The sequence below is a fragment of the Megalops cyprinoides genome, chromosome 1, assembly GCF_013368585.1.
Source record: "Megalops cyprinoides isolate fMegCyp1 chromosome 1, fMegCyp1.pri, whole genome shotgun sequence".
Taxonomy (NCBI): domain Eukaryota; kingdom Metazoa; phylum Chordata; class Actinopteri; order Elopiformes; family Megalopidae; genus Megalops; species Megalops cyprinoides.
The window spans coordinates 15,578,347-15,599,444 of NC_050583.1; the positions used below are offsets into that span (position 1 = coordinate 15,578,347).

The 21,098-nt window shown below is 44.5% G+C and overlaps 1 protein-coding gene across 14 annotated transcripts in view; it reads right to left on the reverse strand.

Moving 5' to 3' along the window:
* nfixb (nuclear factor I/Xb) overlaps positions 1–21,098 on the reverse strand; it is a 134,849-nt gene that overhangs the window by 68,495 nt on the left and 45,256 nt on the right. For 13 of the 14 annotated variants that reach the window (XM_036523865.1, XM_036523902.1, XM_036523872.1 and 10 more), the window contains one exon: positions 15,208–15,739. In XM_036523865.1, the coding sequence (XP_036379758.1) occupies positions 15,208–15,739 (532 nt within the window). Of the gene's footprint in view, positions 1–15,207; positions 15,740–16,642; positions 17,384–21,098 lie in introns of those variants that run through there. The other variant, XM_036523894.1, reaches the window with a different exon arrangement.

Below are 21,098 nucleotides of genomic sequence, written 5' to 3' on the forward strand. Positions count from 1 at the left end.
GGTGTGAGGTGTGGAACCCAACATGTAAACAAAACACCATCGACCATTAGAGCGACGGAGCCAAGCAGATGGAAACAGCAAAGGGAAAAAATGAGAGAGAGAGAGAGAGAGAGAGAGAGGGAGGGAGAGAGCGAAAGAGAGGGCAGAGAAAGTTGCGTTTGTTTTATAGTGACAATAATGAGAAGCCTCAATGTCACCCGCTGCCCACATCAAGGGCGCAGTAATGAAAGGCCCATGTGCACGGGTGGATGCCTGTCTGCGTGTGGCTTTTTGGGACGGATTAGCGGATTTGTTTTTACATTTTCGGGAGACTTTCACCCCTTCACCCCTAAATTAGATGGGGGGGGGGGGAGGATTCCAGCGATGCAGCACCCCTGCATGGATCCTGACCAGCAACAGAAGGAGGACGTACGGATTCAAACAGAGTAAAGAAATTCCCCCTTACTTTCCCCATGGCTCCACTCGATTTCCCCAGTTCTCCTCGCCTTTCTCACAGACTCCCCCAACTTTCCTGTGATTAAACTGACCCCGATCGTGCATGTCTCTCCCTCCCTCTCTCTTTCTCCATCCCCCCCCCCCCCTCCACCGACGGTTATTTTAAACTCCAAACTTTATTATACTGCATTACAATGAAGGTGACCCCTCGGGACTGGTAATAAATCGCGCTTGTCATTTGGACTTATCGTGCTGTTTGTCTGAATCCTCACCCCGAGCCCTGCAGCCTGAAGGAGGAGACAGACAGACACGCTCCGGAGCTGCAGCGGGGGAGAGCTCGGGAGGACACGGATAACAGTGTACTCAACTGTCTTGGGGTGAGGAGGCAATAATCGTTAAAAACAAAACCTGCCCCGTATCAGTGTGTCTGTGCGTCTGCCTAACAGGCAAATACACATATTCTAAAACAAAGCTATCGTTCTTGGTTTTCTGCCACGCTGTTTTTGAAATATGGTGACGGCGACGGAGACAGATGTGCTCTTGTGGAATGTTGCAGACAGCACAGACGGAGTCTGCGTTAGGGTTTCTGCATGTGATGTCACAGCATTGCACCCCCTGCCACGCTGGACTGAACACAGAGGGACTGTATGCGCCGGCCCAAATCGGTGACACTCACTGGCACGGATGTAGCTAGCTGGGCAGATCACCCAACCACAACGTAAGAATTTCACACGTAGAAACTTCTCGATAAACGCGTGTCCCATGATCCCATTTTCTGTCCCTTGACAATACAAAAAAAAAATGCACAGGAAATGCGAGAAATTTGCTGTTTTCAGGATTCACTTTGCTGGGTCACGTTTATTCCAGTTAATTCTAAAAAAGCAAAGAGATGTTCTGTAAGCTAAGTTTAGCACACACAGGATAGGATACAGTGATTACCTAACAGAAGCTAATTAGCTAACGTACAGTCTACCGTGTTGAATGTCTATATATAAATATTCACATCTGAGGTGTATCATATTAATCTCCCATTCAGAAAGAAAGCTTCAGTTACAAAATGTTGATGTGTAAAGAGCTCAGAAAGCAGAAATGCTTCACCACGGTATAGCGAAACTAATTGAAAAAATGTTCCCAAGAAAACAATAGAATGGGGAAAGCTGTTGAGCCTGGACATCCCACATAACCATGTGACATAGGTGCCGAATCCGCATATCACGAGGGGGGGGGGGGGGGGGGGGGGCTTTGAGGTGGAGGATTAAACTGTATCAAAAACAAAAAAAGACTGGGAAAGCAAACAGTTTCAACGAAATGGAAGTTTTGCTCCATTTAATACAGTACGTGTGAAAGAAACAACCGGTTAGCAACCAAACCAAACACAAACAAGGCCAGACACGGAGCAGGGAAAGAAATCATGTTCTTTTTCACGAACACCCAAAAAAAAAAAAAAAACCAAAAAAAAACACGATGACAAAAGCGTCTCTGTGCATGAGGCCGTTTCAGCTGGAGGTCTGGCCAGGGCTCTACCATGGCTATATAGAGAGAAACAGACAGAGAGGGGGAGAGGGACAGAGAGAAAGGGAGAGATAGAGACGAAAGCTGGAGACAGAGAAAGATAGAGAGAGAAAGAGGGAGACAGACAGAGACAGGGAAAAAAAAGGAAAAAGGGAGAGAGAGGGACAGAAAAGAGAGAGAGGGAGACAAACAGAGAGACAGGAAAGAGACAGGGAGAGACGGCGGGAGGGAGAGAGGGGGAGAGACGGAGGGAGCTCAGGCGATACTTGGGGAATGTTTCAGATGATTGTGAAAAATTGTATGATGTGTCATTTCGGGCAGGTTTTTTGCATTAGTAGAAATATGATTTTATATACAGAAACCTTCTGGAAGAATATGAAAGAGAAAGAAGATAGAATAAGCATTTTGCTCATTTGATATCACAGGAAAGACCGAGATGTTCTGCATATATATATATATATTTTTTGCATTAATTCTGGGTTCTGGCACAACAGTCGTGACAGCCCTCTGGTTACTATTTCAAACCACACTACAAACCAACAGAGGGATCCAGGGATCACACTGCTAAAATAAAAAAGTAAACCTGCACTGCATTAACATACTGATGCATGTTAAGAATCACTCCATAGATAGATAAAATATACTATATATAGATATATGAAACACAGATGATGATAGATGTTTAGTGGATGACAGATGTAATAATAGATGTTTGGACGCCTCACAATTGAAACAGGTGTCACTAGAGATACAGTGTAATCCATTGTTTGGCAGATGATTATTTACAGCAAGGCTACAGATGCATTTGCTGGAACCAGATGAAATCACCTGTTTGAGGTGGCATCACTCAGATGATGGACGTTTAAGTTTTACAGATAAGAGACAGAAGGTGGCTCAAAGACCGCTCATACTCGTGAGCACGAATCCTGAATACTAAAATAATGACAGTACTCAGAGAAAGCTAGGCCCTGAAAGCAGGCCTGCAGGAGAGCTGTGGTTCCCCAGAGTGATCTGTCCAGCAAGCTGTAAGCCCAGCCTGGAGTCCAGGCTACAGGGACGCACGGGCCCAAAAACAACAAACAAGCAAACGATAACAGCGAAAATAAGGGCAAAACAGAAAGCAAAGGCTGTAGGGATTCCTGTTTTTTTTTTTTTTTTTTTAACGACGGACAACTCAATCCAAAACCGCAGATACAAATCTACCACAAATAAGGCCCAGATTTCTTTAATTCATTGTCATGTTGGTTTAAAGATGTAGCGCCATGATGAGAAACCGCCGAAGAGAACGAGAGGGAAGAAAACGCTGGCTTTCTCCCTCCCACATCCCTCGTCCATTCATGCTCTCCGCATTGTGGACTGGCCTCTCCTGCATTGTTCCTCTCTGGCTCCATCAGCTCTTCAAATAAACACTGCTGCTTGGATTACAGACCAAATCTTCTTACACACCGACGATGAATATACACAAGGAAATGGAACCCTGCTATTTTCCTTGTCAAGCAAATTCCTTCAGTTCATCCACCCCCGTTGGTTTGAGGTGCTGAAGGAGGGATTTTTTAAAAAGAAATGCTAAGCTACATTTACCAACTAACACATTACTTCTGGGAATGGTGGGGCAGCGCAGTTTGGATGATCTTGTTGACTTTGTCTTTGACTTAAGTATTAGGAAAAGGAGAACATTCAGGTTTGACTCACACCCGCTGCACTGAATTTCAATGAAGGACAATTCCTGCTCATCAACCTGCAAGCACATAAGCACAGTTTAACCTTTGAGTCCCCAGCCTTCTGCAGTGACAGATTGGTGAGGGTTGCCCCGGTGAGGAACCAGTGAGACAGACCTCACAAGACCCTGCAATACCCTCTCTCTGTCTCTTAGCCCTGCAACCTTCCGTTTAGAGACAGCAGACCCAGCCTGAGCAGCCCAGAGTCCTCAGTCTCCTGGTCCCTGGTGTGCGTATATGTGTGTGTGTGTGTGTGTGTATGTGTGTGTGGTTGTACAGTGCACGGACAGGCACCAGGTGTGGACTGGGGTTCAGGTGGTGAATGTGTGGGAGTTTGGGATTGTACTGAGGAAGCTGTTTGTTGTGCTGCTATCTCTCATCCTACACAGGCACACATGCATGCACACATGTACACACACACACACACACACACACACACACACACACATACACATATGTTAACACAAACAGACTTAGGGATTAGATCAGTGGGGACCCTGCCCTTTGATGAGGAAAAATAGAGGACAGATTTGAAGAAAATTTTAAAAGATATTTTTCAGATGTTAATGATCCGATCAAAGAGGACATCTCAGACTGACTTACTTGCCATGAGTGCAAGGGCAAGACCCTCCAGGCCTCACATGAATTTCAGTTCCTTTCATTACTGGCACATCTGATGCTTAGAGCCAAATGACACCATTCACCTTGTGGGTAATCTCAACACCATTGTGAGGCCTCCACTGAAACATTCTGCCTTTCATACAGCATTGCCGAGAACAACAACAGCGCATTTCAGCAGGCCTTTGGCAGCCTGTCTGCAGTCTAATCTACAGTAACCCCTCTCCTGCCTCTCGCTGCGTGTGAGGGAGTGCAGCTGGTGAAACAAGGACCGGCTGAGGAGAAAATGTACACAACCGAGGGAAGGAGAGCTCAATCCATCTCTCCTGCATCGGTTTGCAAATGCGTTTGTATTTCTCAGACCGCTTTCTGCAGGCTGTGAGGATTACCTCATCCTTCAGTGCCTTTAGGGCCCTTGGTGCTGCAGACTTCGCGGAGGGCAGTCGCTACAGCTGTGATCTGGGGAAGAGGAGAGAGGAACCTGCACCCCTCTCGCGGACAGCCGAGACCAATGGGGTGTTGGACAGACCGCGGAAGGTATTCCTCTTCCCGAAACAGACAGAGGGGAGTCCCACAGCATTGCTGCGCAGCCTGCCACACCTCAACCATCCAATCAGGCATCCGCAGTGAGAGACCTGCCCTGTGGCAAAGTGCTTCAAATGCGGCTGGCCTGCAGAGCGGTGTGCCTATGTTCAAAACACGCGCATACACGCGCTTTATTATTTATGCGCGGAAAAACTAGTCCCGCCATCTGTGCTCTTATAGCATATACGCGCCGCCCGCCTTCGACGGGGGGCTGTGCTGGATGCGCAGCGCAAGCAGCGGCGTAAGCGCTCAGCTGTGCAGACGTCACCTGTGCTGCAGACTCTGCAGTGTACTGTACGTGGCAGAGCACAGCGAAGCACAATGCAGTTCTGCAGCCTGTAGTTCCGCCACAGTCCAGGCTGGGCTGCCACGGCAACAACAGAACGCCACTGGCGTGCCAACTAGGGCTGCCCTGGAAGCACCTTGGATACTGCCTAGGCAAGGTATGCTGGGGGGGGGGACTCAGTTTCCATGGATGCAGCTGAATCCAGACCCAATAAATGAGGCAGGAGAAGGGGGTGGGGATGGGGGGTAGTGAGATGGGACAGGGGTAGCTGCTATGGCAACCCCTGTGGTTTTTCCGTGGTCATTTGCACAAAAAAAAAAAACAGGTACAGGTACAAATGGTATGCTGGTTTATTTGGTCCTCTTCCTACAATGTTCCTACAAGACAAGTGTTTGGCAATGCTTTATTTATATTCAGCAATTTGCTAATGGTCATATTGAGCCATGCTTTTAACACACTGGGCCATTTGCTTTCCCATTCCTTCTTTTCCAAATTTAATTTATTTATGTGTTGACTTTGGTTCCTCTCCCAGCAATGGTAAGTAGAGCCATCAAGCTATCTCAGACCAAATGACATCATCCGCAACACCACCATGGTACGCACAGTGCCATTTTCCTGTACCAAAACCACGCTGCCATTTTGTGTAATTACATAACATTTTATAAAGGATGTTTACCTATCTGCTGTGGTGCTGCCTGGAATATTAGTGGAAATGTCTCCATGCTGTCAGCTGCTCACCATAGTGGTGTGTTCACATGTCAGTCCAATAAGGTTTAATATATGAGTTTAAAATGTCAGTAACGCTAACCTGTTCTGTACCGGGTTGGTTTGACGGGCTGAAGGGAGAGTGGCAGCGCAGGGGTTAAGATGCGAGCAGTGTAAAGACGGCTGTTCCCCTTTGCGGGGGTCCCCTTTATAGAGCTCTCTTTAAAACCAATATTTTAATGGCCTCATAAAGTATTACATTTTTTCCATGATAAATATGACCGCCCACCGCCAGGAAGAAGGGTGTCCTGCCATGGTGCTCATTACTGAGAGAGCTCTGGGGCTTCCTGTTTCCCTCTTTCATGCGCTCTCTCTCTCTCTCTCTCTCTCTCTCTCTCTCTCTCTCTCACTCTCTCTCTCTCTCTCACTCTCTTTCTCTCTCTCTCTCTCTCTCTCTCTCTCTCTCTCTCTCTCTCACTCTCTCTCTCTCTCTGTGTCATATGCTCACACGTAAAAAGCAACACACACACACACACACACACACACACACACACACACACACACACACGCGCACAGAAATTTCAACCCAATACACGTGGGCACAAACACTAGAAAACAAGAGAATACATCACAAAGGTTCAACTCTTGTGCCTCATTTACATATAGGAAAATGACTGTGTTTTTCACATGTTAAAATTCAGGAGAACATTGAAGAAAAGAATTCTAATGCATCAAATGGTACATTCAGACTGCGATGGAAAATTACTGAATTGAAATTGTATAATGCAGGATTATGATTGTGTTAAATACAGCTGCCAGTTTCTCAGATAATCAAAAGGCAACCTGCAGTAATGCAACAGGATAGTCTGCTCTGCCCTGTATATAAAAAACAAGAGGCATGTACATATTACATACTATATTCATTCTATGCTTTTATACCAAAAAACAGACAGGAAAAGAAAATCAATTTTTCGCAATACACTGTGCTATTGCTTATATACCACTACTAATAATAAGGAAAATAAAATTGTCATCAACATCATGATCATGTTCATTTTCAGATTTTTATTATTATTGTTGTTGTTGTTATTATGATTATTATGTTACTATTATTATAATTATAGTGTATTTCAAATATGGATTTTCTTTTCCTCTCTGAAAAAATGATAATAGAAAAATAAAACATAAAAACTAATGAAAAAAAACATACTTAATATGCAGTATATGTCTCTTCTTTTTTTATACAAAGCAAGAGGAGGTAAACTCCTGCTCCACTGGTGAAGGTTTGGATGATTTTTGTTTTATATTAAATTAAAGGTCAACCCTTTAGCATCCCATAATAAATATAAACCCTCTGGCAAAAAAATTAGCCATAAAATCAAGTCTGAAGATTCAGGAGTGTCTAATATGGAAGGTGTCAGAAAGCAAAACTCAGACATAGCTCAGACATTATCAGCATTAATGTTACATAACGTTCTTTATCTATCTACAGACAGAGAAAGCGGACTGCCATCTTTGATAATAAGAATGTAAAACTGAGTGCATGAATAATGACAATTCATTAATTGATATAACGGAGCAACATGCACAAGAAAAAAAAAAAAAAACGGCCTGCATTTTCTTCAGCTTTTCAGAGCCTGTCTCCTTTTCTTTGTCTCTGCTGGTTAATGTCGTCGGCTGCTCAGAGACACGCCGTCTATTTTGTTTGATTATTTATTTATTTCGAACTAATTAAAAAGTTTGCACCGACAAAACGCGCAAAAGGATGCATTAGCACCTAGTTTACACCCAGCGTCCCCTGGCTGGCGCCGTGCGCCACTGGGCACCGAGTCTGTGCCGGCGTGCGGCGCGCCGACACCGCGCCGGGATCTGAGGAACCCAGACGCTCCAACAGCGACAGGTGCCCCTGACACCGAAACCGTCCCACTGTCACACTGACAGAGCGCGAACCTAAAACAACATCGCCACCCCACCCCACCCGTCCCTGTTTCCCCCACCCCCCCCCCCAAAACCCGTCCCCATTCATTCTCTTTGCCCACCTCTTCTGCCTCCTCACACTCACTCATCCTGCTATCTCAATAAACAAAAGGCACTCTCGAAGCCACCGGTAGGGTTTTTTTTTTTTTAAAAGGAAAAGACGCTTCTCGTCTCTAATGAATAGGGCCTTTTCATGCTGAAATAGGCCTGTTTACTCTACCTCATTTACGGTCCTATTTTCTCTGATCATTACTGAGCAATACCAGCACCCCCACCCATCCCCCCCCCTTCCCGAGCCATTCCCTATCCCATTTCGCTCGGCATTCTCTCACTGAGCCCAATGTCCCAGATTTGTGTCCAAACTGATTTGAGGCTTACTTACTTACACAAATACATGCCAGAATTGATTCTTTGCTTTTTTGTTGTGGTTGTCAACTCACTCCGTCCCCCACAAGCCACCTCTCGCATTGTGACAGTTTCTGAGTAAGAAACGCCGAAAATGGGAAAACGAGAAACGCGGAAGCAGGCCTAAACGCAAACCGATAGTCGACACCTAAGTCTTTTCCAAAATACTTTCCAGCATACCTTTCCTTCTCTTTTCTTGAATGCATTTGCGTGCCCAAATACGTTCTAGGTGAGTTAAAAATATTTTAAATGGCTTTTCAGTTAGAGATAAAGAAATGAACGCTCTTTCTCTGCACGGTAAACTCTAATCCTGTGCTTGCCTCCATTTTGATCGAAGCTTGTGTCCTCTGCGGCACAAACAACTCCGTGTTTAATTTTGAAACATTACACACGTGAAAATTCAATAACGGACTGATATGAATGTACTCCTGGGGAAATATTAATAATCATGTCAAAGAAAATATCAGAACACAAAAACATGCATCCGATCGACGGTAGGATTCTTTTTTTTCATACAAAGACGGGAAAATTACAGATGGCGACGCGAGGCGACTTTTTTTAACTTAAAATTTTAACATACATGCATTAAGGAGACACAGACGCAGCGGGGTGCTGAAAGAGCTGGAGGGAAAGTATTGGTTTAAACAGAGAATAATAAAAAAAAGAAGGGGGAAAAAGAGCGAGAAAGAAAGGATCAGAAGGAGAGAGGCTGGCAGAGACAGCGTGGCGGTTTGAAAAGCTGGCACCTTCCACACAGAGCCACAGCAGTGGGTGCCAAAAACTGCCAACCAGCAACACCACTCATTCTTCTCCCCTTTCCCTTTTGTTACCATCACCATTTTTAACCGAAACACAGTTCTTATTACTGCCATTTACTGTCTTTAATACAATTACGTTGACCAAGAACCTACAATTTACACAAATATTTATCGCATTATTTAATATCCAGAAATAATAAAATGGAATACATTTTGAACAATTTAAAATAATAATAATAATAATAATAAAAGTGTTTAGGAAAAAAAAGGGATGTGGAAGGGAAGAATGCCCTAAACGCGCACCGCGGCCGGGCTCTGTGTGGTTACAAAGGGCCTTGTGGAAGTGCCGGGTTTCCCGGCTCTGCTTCGTCAGAATCTGGCCCAGAATCCCGCTCTCTCTCTCTCGCTCTCCCTCTCCAAGAGGCCAGGCCACCCCTCCTGTGTGGGTATATGGTTTTGGGGACAGACAGATTTCATGCTTGGCGCCTGTACAAAAGGCTAAAAGAAAGCACTGAGAAGACACTGTATTAAGAAAGACAATACCCCCCTCTCCGCTATTCCCCCAGCTCCCGCTTCACCCTCCCGCTCTTCCTTTAGGGTCGTCTTTTTCCCCTCTCGCCCCGCTTTTCCAACATGTGTGTTTTAAAATAACAGCCATCTGAGTACAAATCAAGATCTATATATTTTTTTTGTCTTTGTCTGCTACTTATTTAGTGCTTATTAGTTACTTATTTAGTGTTTTTTTGTATTGTTAAATATGGTATTCTTCACAATAAAGCTACAATTCATACCTCCAGTGGGCATCAGGGTAGATATCAGACATAGCACTGGTCTCCTTTATAAATATGAAATTCTTTAGGATACAAATACTACACATATGATCTATACCAACAGCCCAATAGTAGGGGTTCTTTTAAGTGACATAATATATATGAACATTTATTCTTTTTTATAAAAGAATGTCAAATGTGACATTAATGACACACATATTGTTTAACTAAATTATACATGAAGTATAAGCAGTGTGGTTATTTTAGACACTGTTTTTAAACAGTTTTTTTTTTTAAAGAAACTGTGGCTAAACCATCTGCCATTTGTTTTGAAAGGATTTGGAGGGCTCTGATTAATACAGGCTTTTCAGTAAATTAAGACCAGTGAATAGTGTTACCATTTTTTGAAAATGTGTGTTTTTTCCCCATTTCTCAGTGTGTAGTAAATGTTACATGCATAAACAGCAGCGGTGGACCAGTTAAAACTGAGGCAGGGAACTGAGACGGGAGAGACAGAAAACCTTAACATACAACCCCTGGTTTCTGTTTGTGTCTTTCTTTAAGACTACAGAACCCTGATTTCAGTGGAATAATCTGTTTACCAGGCTTTCCCCAGCACAAAGGAGCGGAGTGGGAGAAATGTTTTTCCGAACCTGACAAAGACGGGCCTCTGACGATCCTCGCACCCTGCACCAATACAGAACGCCTAACAAAGCCGCGTCAGTGTGGTAGAGGTATGGGATTATCCCGCCATACCCTTCACGGAGTGTACGCTGACTATTTTATTCCGACTGTAACACTAGATGTAAATTTAAATCATCATTAGTTTCAAATGGAGCTAAATTTTTACTCCCATTAAATAAATGTGGTTCCCACCACGCCATTCTGGAGTATTTCTCTGTCACTCCGCACAGCCTGTGCCAGGGCCTTTTGCGAGCAGCGTTCTGTTCACGCTCCAGAATTACGCAGTTTGTTCAACGGCCAAGAAAAGAAGCCTGCTTTTTTTTTTTTTTTTTTTACGACAGTGATGTCTCTCTCTTTTTTTGTGTGTGTTCCTTTTTTCCACACTCGCGAAACCCTGCCCTCCCTTCTGCCCACCGTCCCACTGACACCCACTCAGCAGCGGGGGTCACCGGTCCCGGAGACGGTAAACCCGGCTCTCCGTCTCTCTCCGCGTCCGGCTCTCTCCCGCCACTGTGAGTGGGACGCTCGGGCCCGGCGGGCCGGGGTGAAGACAGAGTTATAGCACACTGCCTCTGCTCCGGGGCCAAGCGCGCTTCGAGTGGGAAAAGTTTTCATAGCCATCGCGGGCCAATTCCCACAACGCACATCGGCCCCCGAAATGAGACGGCCCTCCGTTTTTTACGGCTCTCTATTTTTCTTTAATCAAATCCCAATAAAGAGGGGCCTTACTTCATTGACGGCGCATGCAAAGTCACTTGACCTCGTGATATCATTAGAGCCTCTGAGCACTCAGGAAATGACTCATTACAGTTTATCTCTATGGAAAAAAAATAAAAATAAACACAATAGAGCTTCGAGTACCTGGTCGTCTCTGTTGTCTCAGTCACACACTTCATTTTAAAAGGTGCCATCTTATTCATAAATCTTATTCAGAATCTTTTCCTTATTCCTTTTACAATACTACTCTTTTAAACTGTTCCTACCCTTGGTAAATGTAGGTACATCAGCGTCTCACTGTCTTGCTTTGTTTTTCTCTACCTTGTCCATTGCAGAGGACACGTCAACACACCAAAATCAGTCACGGAGTAGTTCATTCCACGGCAAACGTGGCAACCATCGCATTTTCGACACCTCTCAAAGAATGGCTTCAATTTTCAAGCACAAGTCTGGCTGGAAACACTTTCAAAACATCTTTTTAGAATACTAATAATAACAGCCATGTGAGTGAAGCAGTCCAATTCTGACTAATATTGCAATAACAGTCATTTATCAGAATCACAAATAAGAAACATAAAGGGCAAAAACACGTATCTTCCCACCATCTATTGACCTTTAATATGTGAACAAAATTAAATGTGCATCTGGACCTTCTCAAAGAAAAAAAAACCCTGTAAGACTTTTATGATTAGAAATGCAAATGATTAGAAAGGAGAAATGATTAGAAAAAATATCGATACACATTTAAACCAATAACACTCACATCAATGAAATAGCAGACTGTGCTACACAGCGTATATTGAAATAGCTATATATAATGTAACTATATATGCTATATTGTTTCTGTACGAGCAAGAGCCTCCTTCCAGATGCACTCCAGAATTAAAATACCCAATAGCTGATAGCACCGATAGCGGCCACTCTAAGCCGACAGCAGCACTCTGGCAGCCTCAAGCCATTACAGGCCGAGCAATCGATAGCTTCCGAAAGACTGACACCCTCACTCAGGGGCTAAGAATAAACCTGCAGGGTTGCAGCGTCGAAGGCTTTAATCAAGCCACCCTGACCCCCCCCCCACCCCCCCTTCTCTCCGTGTGTGCGCCTGTCCCGCTGCCTCTCTCTTTGCCTCTAAAACCACCATTGTTTGGGGGCCTTTTTTTGTTTGTTTGTTTGTTTCCTTTTTATTACAGATAGTGAGGGGAAGAAGGTGGGTTATTGTTGCGGCAGAAAAGGAGGATTCTTTCCCTCTCTTCCCTTGTTTTTTTTTTTGTGTGGAGCGCGAGCGTAAGCTCTCCAAGACGAGGAACATTGACACAAGCCAGAGTTTCCCTGTGGCGGCTCGGTGCTGCTCTCTAAACAAAACGACATATCTTCCTGCACCGAAGGGGTTGCGATTTTTGCCAACCAGAACAATTAGCTCTCGGCTCCTTTGCTTTTGCGTCTTTCTTCTCGGATGTAAACAAAAGAAGTTGGGGGAAGCTACCTCTTCAGCACTGACAATGAGGACGATGTCTACGATAAGAATAAAATTTTTTAGCATTGAAATTGTAAACAAAAAGCCAGACGAAACCAAACAAATGACACAAAACAAACAAATATGAAGACAAGAGAAAGACGCACACAAACACAGTTGCGCGGGCATTGAAGAATTATGAGAATAAAATAAAAGAAAGAAAAAAAGAGGACTACGCAGGATTGGCACACTGTAACAGAACACCGCCAACTCCGAGCGGCTTCTACACCAGGAGCCGGCCTGAGCCGAGGCTATTTGGAGGCAGATAAAAGCACCAGGACACACTGGATTAGTCAGATAAGATAAGACTGCACTGCAGTCCAGATAATGCACAGACACTGTACTACAATGCACGCCGCACTACACTGGCAAACCCTGTGCTGTAATGCCCACTGCAGTTCACCACAGTGGACAACTCTGTGCTGTAATGCCCGCCAAACTACACCACAGCGGGTAACGCTGTGTTGCGGCGCGTACCGAACTGCGTCACACCTGGTATCCCTGTGCTGTAACATACACCGCATTGACAGGTACCCGGTGCCCGGCAGGACTGTACTATAAATGTCAACTGAACAGGATTGCACAACGCTGCGCACCACAGTAACGGCTCACACCGCACCACACAGGGGACCCCAGCAGTGCGGCTGTGCTGCACCTCCCCCCCCCCCCCATACAGTGCGTCTGCTCGGCTGTGTTACCCTGTGTTCTGCAGATGTGCACTGCACCGGCACAGAGACGGCCACACGACACCGTCACATGACCGACCCGCACAGGGCCTTTCAGCAATAATCACGCAAAGTACAATCATAATAATACCACCAGCGCCATTTATCACTACCATTCTTGTGACTACTGGTGGTATCCGCGACAGCTAAAAATATAACCAACACTCTACCAGCGCTGAGGCGGCGTGATCAGAATTGAGTGATACGAGACACATTTTTACTTTGATTTACAAGTAATTTAGTCTACAACCCTTGTTTCCAAATGATGATTCTCATTTTACCAAAGTCAACTCTTTTCTTTCCTGGCAGAGCTGTTTATTTGCATAATTGTAATAAAATGAATTTAATAACAATAATTCTGTCTTTAGTCTATCACATCTCTGGCATTATGGACAAATGGCAAAACCACTGGCAGTTAGAACTTTATCATAACGCTGAGTGTGACAGCAAAATAAAAACTGAGCACGATCCTATGTGTATATCATCACAGATCACAACGTACTTTCAGTTACAAGCCATAAACAATCTCAAAATGTGATACACAAATAAAAGAAAGTGAAACTATTTTTTTCTTCTTTTTTTTTTTTATAAGCCATTAGCGCTAAATCTAAGTGTGAAAGATGACATAATTGAACTGGTATTGTTAGCTTGTATTAAGTATTCTTATCTTTATCATTGACCTTAGCTATTAGATTAAAACGTACTCATGTAATGCCACACCAGTAATGCACCAAAGTTTAAAACGTGGCATTCAACCCTCATGAAATGGGCGCGCATGTACACACACACACACACACACACACACTCACTCACACACACACACTCACATGCACACACATACACACATTAGCACCCACGCACATTCACACATGCACTCTCACACACGCCACTGTCCTACAGCACACCGCTGTGTGCTGACTCCCTGAGTCTGGAGGACGCGTGTTGCTGTGGCGGCAGTCGCGCAGGTCCCGTTGAGCAGGGACTGGCGCTCAGGCAGACGGCAGAGCCAGACTGCAGGCCGAGACGGCCCAAACTCACTGCTCGCCTTTCAAACACCCTGGTTACAGGCCAGCTGTCACTGAGCTTTCTGCCCTGCGACGAGCAGCTCGCTCCCGGCGAACGCAACCCGCAGACACACACACACACACACACACACACACACACACACACACACACACACACACACACACACAAACACACACACACAAACATACTAACACATATACTTTCTCACACACAGGTACACACATATACTCTCACATACACACACACACACACACACATACAAATACAAACATGCACAATAACATACAGGTACATACATACTCATATACATTCACACACTAATAGCATATAAATCAGCACTCATGCTACACCACTCTTACTCTAGCATGGAAAACATTTTGGTAAAACAGAGGAAAATAATTTCTGCAGATATGAATGTTTCAAAAGTACACTTTATATCATTTTACCTTCCCCACACACTGCAGTTCCTATGTGTTTTCTTTTGCGCTAGTATTTGTGAGAAGAGAGAGGAAGTGTGTGATATTCAATGGCACATTTCATGGCAATGATTTTACCAAATCAGGGAACCACAGGTGAATGGCACAGAGTGTGTGTGTGTGTGTGTGTGTGTGTGTGTATGCATGACCACTTGTTTGTGTGAAGGTGTGCGTGCGTGTGTGTATGTGTGTGTGTATGAACATGTGTTTGTATGGATGTGTGTGTGTGTGTGTATGTGTATGTGTATGTGTGTGTGTGTGTGTGTGTGTGTGTGTGTGTGTGTTTCAGGCACTCACCTGGCGTGTGGACGAAGTAGGCCAGGTAGAGGTCGAGCTCCTTGACGGAGACGCCGATGTGGTGCGGCTGGACGCACAGGCCATGGTTGGAGCACTGGGGCGACTTGACCAGCCGCTCGCCGTCCGTGCTCTCCAGCGGGCTGCCCTTGAAGAGGATGACCATCACCAGGTCCAGGCGCCACACCTTGTCGGCCTGGCGGAGGCAGTCGATGCGGCGGATCTTGCCCTTCTGGTCGGGGTTGGACAGCACGCAGCAGGGGGGCTTCTTCCCCGTGATGGTCAGCACAAAGTCCTCGCGGAACTCGGGCCGGATGTCCTTGCGCAGCTTGGCCAGGAGCCGCGACGCCCACTTCTGCTTGATCTCGGGCTTCTCTCCCAGCAGCTCGTCCTTCACCGCGCGCTCCTCGTCCTTCGACATGCGCTTCTCGTGCTTCTTGAAGTACTTGCGCTTGCGGGCCTGCAGGTTGAACCAGGTGTAGGAGAAGGCACGGACATGCGGGAGCAGGGCCTCGATGAAGGGATGAAATTCATCCTGAGGTAGAGGGAGAGATGGGTGGGGTGGGGGGGCGGGGGGGAGAGGAAAGGACATGCAGTTAATACCACAGTTCATGGAGAAACATTGATTTATTGGCAAATCGGCCACAACGACAAAGTTGATCTGAGATAAATATTCCATGGCCAATATATCCTGCACAATCGATATGAAAATTCGCACAGATGAAAAGGAATAAATTGTATAAATAAATGCACACAGTTGTCAAAAAGAAGCTTAAATTGACAGCTGACAGAATTGCATCTGCTGAAGCGTAGCAAATCAATAATTAAAGCAATATTTCACGTAATATATACCACAGAGCCAAATGAAAACATGCAAGAAACGGACCAAATATTATGTGCGTACGTAAGTCACTTTTTTGTTGACGCTACATTTGTTGTCACAATACACCATTAAAATATTTTAATTACTTTTTATCAAAAAATTTTGAAAAAATATACAAAATGCTGAAACACAGGTACAAAATAGAATGGAAGCTGGATAATCGAAATACGTTGAGATTTAAAATTCAAAATAAACAGACTGACGAGAGTCTGTGTTTGTATAAAAAACATAATGGTAAAGACTCTGACTGCAATCCCACAATACCTGGCTACCCTGTAGTGCATGGCAGCGCCCAGACCTCACTAGAATGCTACTCTGCAAGAGTTACCACATATCCTCACCAGCTCTTCCGCCGCAAAACCGGGGTCAACACGTACTGCCAGAATAGGCGTTTTACCGGTTCAACCATCTTTACCTGATTTTATTGCCATTACAAGTTGTATCTAACATTTACCACCAGCCTCCAAAATTATACATTCCAGTATCAACAGCAACGAAAATAATCACCACAAAAAATACTGCAAAAGGAGGAGATACAGACAGTTTGGTAGTTACCATTTTGCACTCTCATCATAAATTCGGCACGTCGATCGTAAGCAAAAAAGTCTGCTGCACCAGTTCTCTACTGTCTCACCCTCTTAAGACCAATCGCTGCAACTATTGCTGCTGGTTCAACTGGGAAAAAAAACTGAGCAGAGAGAAGAAAAAAGGGACAGAATAGTGGCAAAAAATGGCAGAAAAAGCCCTAACTGTCCGACGGAAGCAGTACAAAAAAAAAAAGTAAAAACAAGAGACACGCGGGGGGGGGGCACAGCGCAAGAGCACTGGTGGCAGCAGGAGCGGGAAAAGGCAAATTTTTTAAAAAGAGAGAGAGAGAATGAAAGAAAGTAAAAAAAAAAAAAAAAAGAAAATTCGAGTTGTGCCCGCAAAAAAAGGGAAAAAAAAACTCGGAAAAAAAACGGACGTAATAAAATCACTTAAAATAAACACGCTTCTTTTTCGCGTTCAAATATATATATATAAAAAATAGCTAAATAAAGACAAAAAAACCGTTGGCAAAGCAGTGCGTGGTATTTGCTCAGATCTGTGGGCCCTGTGTAAGACTCACAGGGAGAGAGGACGGGGGGGTGCGGAGCACCGAATGGGAAAAAAAAGAGAGGACCGAATCAATGTTGGACGAGCGTGTACGACCGCTGGCAAACCCGAGTGCAGCTTCTTTTTTCCCCCTTTCTCTCCAACTCTATCTCTCTCTTCCTCTCCACGTTCTTTCCCTAACCATTGCCTGAGTCTTTGCCAACACGAGTAGGGCCCACCTATTTGGCAATGAGACGCCTACAACCCAGCCAATACGCTCGCTTCGAGAGCTGAAAGGGAGGGAAAAGAGAGGGAGGGGGGAGGTTGTTGGTGGAGAGAGCGAGAGAGAGAGAGGGAGAGAGAGAGAGAGAGAGAGAGAGAGAGAGAGATAGTGTGCAGTTCATACAGAAGGCATAGAATTTGCCAAATTGACAAGTTCCTATCTAACGCACAGGCAAAGTCCAGAGGATATTAATTTTACATGCACCAATCCCAGATCCCCCCCCCCACCCCCCACCCCCATCACCACCAGGGCCACCACCTCATCTCTCCACCCCTCCCTCTCATCTCCCCCACCCCCCCTCTGCTCGCGTTACACCACCTTGGCACAGGATGGCATGAGAAAACACAGCCCCAAAATCCCACTAGACCCTCAAACCAGCAGCTGCTCCCGGATTTACCACACAAACAAAGAGGGGTAAAGAAATATTCCCCCCAAATACAACCAATACATGCTCTACTATTTTAAAACACGTACGTTCATCTGCTATTTTATTCATATGTGAGAGCGGGAGAAAGAAACATTTTTTTAAAAAAGTTTGTAGAAAGACAAAAATGGCAGGATGAAAAAAAAATAGCAATGATACAGTGAAACAAAGCTGCAGTATATTCCAGAGCACATCGTTTTAACATATAAACCCTGTACAATTCCGTTTTAATCTCAGAATCAGACTGGACATATTAATCTACATTAATATTTGATTTGATTCTTTTTAATCTTTTCTACAATCGAAACACAAATCCTTTTTGGCAGTTTATTTCCACGGCTTGTTTTTGCTTTGTGTACATATTTCTGTCATTATTTTATTAGTAATATGTAGCGGTCCCCTTTTAGAATTGAAAAAAAACACATTTAATTCTAGGCAATGCAGTCAATTCTTCAAATGGTTTAGCGGGTAATGAAGGAGGGGGTCCCAGTAAATTCAAGTGGAGAGACAAGTGGGAATATAGTCCTATCACAACGAAGCTATCAGATTGCAATGTATCCCACCAGCCTTTTATCCTGGAATAACGCAAAATTAATAATAATATCATCATCAACAACAATAATAATCAGAAACTACCAAGCACTACTCATTTTTATTTTTCTCTTGTAGTTATACCAGCATGTTTGCGTCACTGTCTGTGTTACATTTTGTGTCTGGTGCACTTAAAGATAAGACTATATCTAATTGATATCATTTTCCAACTCATTAGCTGAACATTGCTCTATCCTTTAGCAGTTCTGTACTGAAGGATATTGCCACACTACTGCTAGTTTGTCCACCTTAAGTCCTCTAGCCACACTGGCCTGTGCCATTTACCCTATTGTTGAGGGTTGACCTTGAGCGCCATCAGATGCAAAAAAACATAGATATTTATGGAATACTTATGGGTAACAGCTCAAACAAGACATGAAAAGGCATGAAAAACTCATGTAAATGTGTCAATAAAGGAGGAAATTTGTAAATTGATGTCTCAGTCTGGGGACCGAGAAAGCAGCATAATTAGGATTTTATTTTTCTGTTTATCTCTAGTTGAACATAAAAACTGATACTGATTGCAACCAAGCTACATCTATTACATTTCATTGACCCCCCCCCCCCTTGCTCCCCCCAACAACACGCACACCCTAAAATAAATACTAGCTGCATTTGTCTCAAATAAAGGACAATACATTTGAATCACTTGGCAATGACGGACCATAACGACATATAACCATTTGCTAATTATGGACCATTTGATTCTCCTGTTCATCCCTTGCTGTGTGGCAGCAACTCTCTGAACACCCTACAAAGGCAAATATGTCTGTTCCACCAAAGTGACATCAAACCAAACACAGATTGAATTTTTTTTCCTCTCCCCCCAGCACCCCCACCCCCCCCGCCCGTCTCTCCACCATGGAGCCACTGTCTGTCTGTCGACACTGACGGACCCCCAATCTGGCCCGATGCACACAAAACCAACAGCAGCAGTCGTGATGGAGAGAATCAGAAAAAAAAGAATAAAAAATGAAAGGGAAAAATTGTACATGAAGGGGATGAAGGGGGCTGGGGTGGGGGGGGGGAGGCAGCATGTGGCGGCGCGGCGGAGGGGAGAGGAGAGGGGGTCTTTTCTGGCCCCCGCTTAAAGGAGCAGAGGACGTCCCGTGAGGCTCACCGGGGACAGTATGGCTGCCACCGGGTGACATTTTGTGACGACTGCTGCTGTCGTGCCGTAGCGCCGCGGCTGAGATTCGATCCGGGTTAGAACGCCAGCGCGGGGTACGGCCAGGCTTCCTGCACACACAACGGGAAAGTAAAATCTATCTCAGTCCCCCCCCCCCCACCATGTTTCAATGTGAAACAAACGACCTGGTCTGCACAAGAAGACCACCGCTGCGTCCGTGTTTGATACCCACAATTTCAACAATTACATTACAATGCAAGGATTGCAGATAATATGTACGTATGACTCTCTTATTAAACCATTCCAATGAATTCAGATTCAGACAGGTCAAAAGCAAATAAAAGTAGCTGAGACCTTCACCCCATGCAAGCGCAATTACACATTTAAATGATTCCAGTTAACGGCACCCTCCCAGCAAAGCTAACTATCTGAAAAAGTTTTTTTTTACCAGCTATTGCTTTTAAAAGCCTCCTCAGATAATGTACATAATGTATGCTGTGCCCCATGAGCTGGACCTCTGGAGCATGCACATTAAACCAAAAAAATAAATAAATAAAACAAATAATCAGTCCTGAAGAAAAGGCAGTTTTCCAGATGTTTCCATTTAATTTTTGCAACAAAGCAGAACTTTTATTATTTTGGCACGGCTATGGGTCTCCTTGACACCCTTGCATTTAAACTTAATTGCGTCGATTACAAGGCGCAGTATATACAGTAGAGAGCTCTGCTTTATTTTCTCTAAAAGGCCATTATATTTCTTGAGACAGGGGAGATTTACTTTTCCTTTTAATTGAGTGGGACGCGAGGCGGGCGGTGTGCACGCTCAGCGCTACGCCTCTCTCTGGCTCTGCAGCTCGAATGGCGGCCCTGATCCGGGCGCTGCCGCTGCCTCTCTATTAGGGCGCATGTTCTCTCTCTTCTTCCGCAGTTTTGTGCTAAAGCTCATCTTATCTCCGCAGACCACTGCGGGCTCTTAACGGTGACCTTTGTTCGGGCAGAAGGAAACTCCTCTTTCCTTTGCTTTCGTTTTTTTAACAGCGGCGGGAGCGGGAGAGAGAGAGAGAGAGAGAGAGAGAGAGAGGGAGAGAGAGAGAGAGAGAGAGGGAGAGGGAGGGAGAGAGAAAAAATCATTCCGAAAAGCTCATTTACCCTGCTGCCTGCGTCTTACGACTGTTTGTGAACCAACTGCCAAAAAAAGAGAGAAAAAAAAATCGACGGGTAGCTTGTCTTTACTTCCATACTTTACTGCCATGACCTTCAAACTTACACTGCAACAATTTACATTTTAAAAATGTAAATGCACACCAGTATGAATCAATCCTAACCTGTGTCTCTGGCTGAATACAGAATTACATCTTTGATTGAACCAACAGTTTACAAAGCATTAGTATATCATATGGTGAAATATTACATTTGTTACACATAAGAGTCTATTTTATAAAACATTGCATACACAATGAATCTAAGATCAGAGATGGTCCTTTTAAACACTGAACCAAATTTAATCATG